Below are 5,844 nucleotides of genomic sequence, written 5' to 3'. Positions count from 1 at the left end.
ATTTGTGTGTGTGTGTGTGTGTGTGTGTGTCTGTGTGTGTCTGTGTGTGTGTGTGTGCATGTGAGCTCACTCATGTGGAGGGCAACTTTCAGAAGGTTCTGTCCTTTCACCATATGGTTCCTGGGGATGAAACTCAGATCCTCAGCTTTGGCACAAGTACCTTCTCCCACTGACTGAGGCATGGTGCCGGCCCTGGGGTGCTTTCATTTTCTTTGTTTGAATTGAATTCATGAAACATCAGCACAAATAAATCTGTATAATAGCTGTTATCTTCGGAACACAAGAGAGTGATGGAGTGGAAGCTTAAACTTCACACTATCAGGGCCTGAGAGATGGCTCAGTGCTTAAGAGAACTGGCTGCTCTTCCAGAGGACTGGGGCTTGATTCCCAAAATCCACATGGTGACTGACAGTGGTCTATAACTCCCATTCCAGAGGATCTGATCTCCTCTTCTGCCTTCCACGGGCAATGCATGCACATGGTACACAGACATACATGTAGGCAAAACACACATGCACATAAAATAAAGATAATAAATAAGTCTTTAAAAAATCTTCCATGTTTTTCATCAAAAATCTTAAAATTTCCCAGATCACTAACATTTTGCTAGGATGATGAAATATGTCACCATTCTTCTGTTCAAACACACAAACCATTTCTGCTGCTCAAATTCAGTTGGAGATCTTTTCATCCTTAGCAATGTAACTTCATAACTTCACCCCATGCCTTCACTATTATATGCATTTTGCTTCTTTAGTGCCTGGTACTCTACCTTTCCACTGTTAAATTGGTGTTGTGTCATTGCCCTTCCACCTTCTACCTCTTTCTACTATGCACTCTTTCCACATGCTGTTTCTGAGGGCCCATCCTGGAAACACAGCATGTCCAGAACCATTACACTATACATACCCTGCCAGAGAACCACCTCACTATTCCTTCTGCTAGACTGCCAGTAAACAACAGAGCTCTTTGAATGAAGCTCCTGTTAAGACTCATACTCCAGATGTGTGGCTCTCTCTTTTCTCCTTCATCAGAGGCCAGACCATCCTCATTTTCAACACTTTTAGGGTCCCGATCAATTATGGAAGAAATTATTTATGAGGCTACAAAAGTTAATTAAATAAAATACCTACATCTGTTTCTGAAACTACTAGAAACATATACTTAAAGAAAAATCTAAAGTGAGCTTCTGAGCTGGGGAAGGTGGGCAATATCTTGCATGCTCTAGGCTGGGTGGCAGGAGAGAAGGCTATGCCTCCCTCCAACCTGGAATGTTTGGAGTCCACTGTTTCTTTTGAAGCAGCAGGACCTCTGTCTACTGTGGCTCCTAGGGCCATGCTTGCTGCACAGAAGAAGGGTCGGGTGAGCAGAGACCTGTATTCCCACAGTGAAGATGAATGCTGCCTGATCCAGTGAGTCCTGTGACCGGCCTTTGGAAGATTCAGGTGTTTACTGAACTCATGTGTGTGGGCAGGAGGCTGTGCTGTCTGAAAAGGCACTGACCACCTACTGGGGACAGTGAGGATCCTTGGACATGTTTCTGCTCCTACGCATTCAGAATGGGGGTCAGGATTGAGAGACAGAGAACAAGCCACTTTCTGTGCAAATCCAGAGAGACCAGAGAAACAACTGTGAAGCTCAGGGGCTACTGAAGGTGACACAGGCATGTCATCTCATGAAAGAAGACCTCTTTGTCAATCTGTTTGAATCTTGTGTACAGAGAACATTTTGCATTTACATTCTACAAAGCAGAAGAAAATTTTGTGAAAATCTGTCTTTATTGGTACTGTTATTCCAATGCCAACGACATAGAGACACATAATTTTCAACAGCCCATCTCCATGTGACTCCTGGACAAGGATGGCATCCTAGGGCTCCTCCATGTCCTTCATGGAAATGTGGTCCTGTATCCCAGGTGGTGCACTCCTGAGCATCGCTTTCTTCTCACTGGCCCTCTGTTTGGCTCTTCTGTTGTTAAACCAAGTCTGAAAGCAGAGGAGAACAGGAAATGTCTCTGCATGCTGGACACTTTGATGCAAAGAGGCACATCATCGGGACACTGGCATTCTGAACTGCCCTTCAGCAGCTGTCTTCCAAATGCTCAGCCACCCAGGGCAGGAGCCGGCAGGGTGTGTTCAGTGTTGGAGGCCATGGCTAGACTCTAGTTAACCCTGCCTTCTTCACAGAAATCTGAAAACAGTACCAGCAATCACTATTTCTGAAAAGTCATAGTATGCCTGCTCCTTCAGATCACACAGGGAGAGCAGCAGGCCTGTGCTAAGTTCTGGAAGAGACTCGGTGCAAGACAAGTGCGCATTTAATGTGATTTCCAAGGTGCACTTTTATGGGTGTCTTATTCACCAATGCTGGGTCATCTCTAATGAATTAACTGGTTTTGACTGTTTCATCCCTTAGACAAGGTTTCAATAGCATTAATCCCCCCCAAGCCCAGGTTCCTCTGCCCTTGGGACAGTTTGGAAATTGTGTTAGAGTGGAGGCAACATCTGAATTGAAAACAATCCCCCAGATTAAAATTTAGTGCTGCTATCTTATGCACATTCATAGAGGAGGAGGAGCAACAACTTGGACTATGAAGCTCTCTTCCCACATCAGTTTCATCATACTATTCATGAGTTGGTCCATGTGGATTCCATGGGCAGATTGGTAACTTGCCCCGATAGCTACTAGATTATCCTTTAGCTAAGTGTGCACAACTAATTTTGAGTAATTTAATGCAACTGAATCCTTTGATAGCCCTGTTTGATCCTGCATCAACTTGAGTCTCTACAGCAGCATCCTCAGCCCCGAATGACTCCACATAAGTTTCCTGTAAAGGACAATGGTGGTGAAGGAATTAAACATGAGTACTGGGTAAATAACCATGCACTCACAGGTATGTGTTCTACATGTATATAATTATAGAGCCCTTGCTGTGTAAAGACCTTGGCTTTGCACACAGAACATGGGCAGCAAGTGGTTGCTTTGGGTTTCTGTTTCCACCAGGAAGTCACTTTCCTTACAGGAATAGGCAAGAAGCACTAGCAGAAGTATAGTTCTTCCACCTTCCAATGAAGAAGCCAGTGAATGCCATCATAGGAAAACAGGAATCATACACCTACTTAAAAAGACCCAGGACACTTGCCCAAGACCTGCAGTGCTCCAGATGGCCTGCCCTGCCCCATGCTTTCTCAGATTTACTGACCTGCACTTTGGCTTCGGGCACATTCATGCTTCTGGCAAGCACCCGTCTATGTAGAGAAAGGCACAGAGATCAGTAGTCAAGGTTAGGAGAAGCATCACAGGCTGGAAACAGTGTGTACTTGTGAAAATCTTTGTCTTCCTGCTAAATTCCTCAAGGACTTGTCATTGATAAAGCGACATGTTTTTCAAAGGTTTCATATCATCACAACATTTAAAGTGTTGTGTTGTAGATTGATGGTCAAGATGACTCTAATTAGCTTACATAAATAATTTCAATGCAGTATTTTATAAATTAATACAAAGGCAGAAGTCTATGATAGAGATATTTTGTAAAATTTAAGCATAGGAATAGGTAGGAAACATGTGAAAGGATGCATGATGACAGGATCTTATTCTCCTGATTCAATTTCCTGTAAATTTTGTTTAGTATCTAATGCGAAGACCAGGAAGGAGTCAGGTGAGGGGTAGAGGGGTGGGTGGGGAGAAAATGAGATAAAATAGAGCACATCAAAAATATAATCTTCCGTGTATCATAGGACACCACCAAGAGCGTGTAGCCAGAACTGATAGTGGAGACCTGTAAGTCCAGCTACTTGGGAATCTAAGGCAGAAGGGTCACAATATAAGGCCTGTGTGGGCTCTAGTTTAAGTTCAAGGTCACCCTAAGGAAGGTAGAAAGACCCTATCTCAATCAGAAAGAGGAGGCTCGTAGCCCAGGCAGGGAGTCTCAGATTTTTATTCCTAGTACTTGAACACCAGAGAGAGGATAGCCTCAAGAACAAGATTAGCTTGGTTTACACTGGGAGGTCCATTTCAGCAAGGACTCCAAAGGAAGTCCATTTTTAAAGAAACCAAACACCCCCTTAGTATCAACCAAGCAATGGTGGCTGTGGCCATAGATTTTGTGGACTGCCTGTGGAGTGTACACATTCCCTGCCTTCAACCCTCACCACAGACACACAAAAGTGACAAAGACAACCACAGCGTAGGAAAATGTTTGGAAAGAACACTGTCACAATCTCTTACCCAGTGGCGTATCTAACACAATCAAGAGGTGAGGATGCAGAGAAAACAGGAGCTTCTAGACTGCGGGTGGAAATATCTACTCATGCACTACGTGAGGAAAAGCATTGCTTAGGAAAAGACTCAATCCAGTAACTCCATTTCAGAGTTTACATAGACAAGACCAGAAGCCTGGAGCTGAAGAGAGTTTTGTCATCCCAGGTAACAGAAACCCCACCCCCATAGCCACAAGGCAAAAACAACCCTGAACTCCTCAGAGGAGGGATTCTGAACAAAGACAGGGTATGTTGATACAGTAGTGTGAGACTCAGACCCAAAAATATATGAACAGCAGCAGAAACTACAGCTGAGAAGCCCAAGAACTATGACAAATGTGTCAAAAAATGACTTTGACCTCTATCAGAGGCAGCCTGTAGAGCACTACTGTTTACACCAGGAAGGAAGAAGACATCAGGTTCTGGGGTGGAAGAAGAAGGGAATTTTGATACAGTTGTTCAAGAAGAATGGACTTCTAGAGCTCTGTCAGACAAATCATAACATTGCAGAATTTTAAAGCATCAGAATAGTTTGAGTTCCTACACGATTTTCATTCACCCATGTTGCACCATGGTTGAGAACCAAGATAAAGAAGGACATGAGCAGTAAGCACACCTGTCTCATGCCACCACTGCATGAAAACACTAACCTTGATTCAAACATGAGCTCGATGCCACAAAGCAAATTCCCCACACCCATCATGGGGTAGAAGCTATCTGTGGTTTGGAAATGAATGGGGAGGATGGGCCTCCCCAGAAGGGTTAAAGGCCAGGTCAATATGAACACTAGTCTCTGGAGGCCAGGGTGCCTCCTAATGCCAGCCACATACCTTGTGAGCACATCCGGGTACTGGGTTTCTTGGAAAATGGTCTCCATTTCCTGCAGCTGCCACTGTGTGAAGTGGAACTGGATTTGGTGCCTGCTGGGCTGGTGCCTTGGAACCTCAGCCAGGAAGATGGCTGGCTCCTCTGGGTCTATCTCCATGGCAACCTGGTTGCTGTGGTCACCTTTAGGACCCAGGCTCATGTGGCCTCCCTGGTTGAGGTTGCCCTGTTGGTTCTCACTGTTGTCCAGGCTTAGAGCTCCTTCATAGACCCTGCCACCTGATTCAGGTGCTCCCTCATGTTCAGGTAGGGCCCAATGTCGTCCTCATAGTCCTCCAAATGATGGCAGAAGTTGTCGTTGTAATTGTGGAGGTTCTCCATGGCTGTTGCTCCTCAGACGCCTAGTCACCAGCACCCTCCCTGAGGTGTTTGGAAGGAGCCTTACCCTGGGGGCTTTCAGTAGGTTGCTATCACAAAGGTTCAGGCCCTCCTCTTTCAAGATTGCTATTGGCTTTCTGAGTGCTTCCTACATTAGTGGGTGTGTCTCTGAAGTGAGAATTGGCTGGGGCATGGCCCAAGCATGGGATGGGGGAAGGACAGTGAATCTTACTTTTAGAAGACCTGCTCAGAACTGGCTGCCTACCCTGGCCCGTGGTCTTGGACCTCACAGAACACCTTGGGAATGGGGCTATGGGAGATTACAGGCTGATTTTAGCATGGAGAGTGGGGAAGGGGGGGGACTCACAATGACCACATGAGG

At 45.4% G+C, this 5,844-nt stretch overlaps 1 protein-coding gene across 1 annotated transcript; it reads right to left on the bottom strand.

Moving 5' to 3' along the window:
- Positions 1-1,759: 1,759 nt before the first annotated feature.
- On the bottom strand, positions 1,760-5,585 carry LOC143270971 (homeobox protein Rhox13-like). The gene is made up of 3 exons (XM_076562493.1): positions 5,090-5,585; positions 3,203-3,248; positions 1,760-1,985 (listed from the first exon to the last, which is right to left on the bottom strand). The coding sequence occupies exons 1-3, from the start codon at positions 5,284-5,286 to the stop codon at positions 1,869-1,871; spliced, it is 360 nt and encodes a 119-aa protein (XP_076418608.1). The 5' UTR covers positions 5,287-5,585; the 3' UTR covers positions 1,760-1,868.
- Between the last annotated feature and the right edge of the window lie 259 nt (positions 5,586-5,844).

The sequence above is a fragment of the Peromyscus maniculatus genome, chromosome X, assembly GCF_049852395.1.
Source record: "Peromyscus maniculatus bairdii isolate BWxNUB_F1_BW_parent chromosome X, HU_Pman_BW_mat_3.1, whole genome shotgun sequence".
Classification (NCBI taxonomy): Eukaryota; Metazoa; Chordata; class Mammalia; order Rodentia; family Cricetidae; genus Peromyscus; species Peromyscus maniculatus.
Note: the sequence above shows the minus strand (reverse complement) of the source record. Positions and strands in the feature narration are given on the sequence as shown.

What these genes read in the sequence shown, in the direction of transcription:
- LOC143270971 (XM_076562493.1), bottom strand. Translation starts at nt 5,286, where the DNA reads ATGAGCCTGGGTCCTAAAGGTGACCACAGCAACCAGGTTGCCATGGAG. An exon ending in TACCCGGATGTGCTCACAAG is followed by an intron (nt 3,249 to 5,089) that starts GTATGTGGCTGG and finishes TTCTCTACATAG; the next exon opens with ACGGGTGCTTGCCAGAAGCA. An exon ending in TGCCCGAAGCCAAAGTGCAG is followed by an intron (nt 1,986 to 3,202) that starts GTCAGTAAATCT and finishes CTCTGCTTTCAG; the next exon opens with ACTTGGTTTAACAACAGAAG.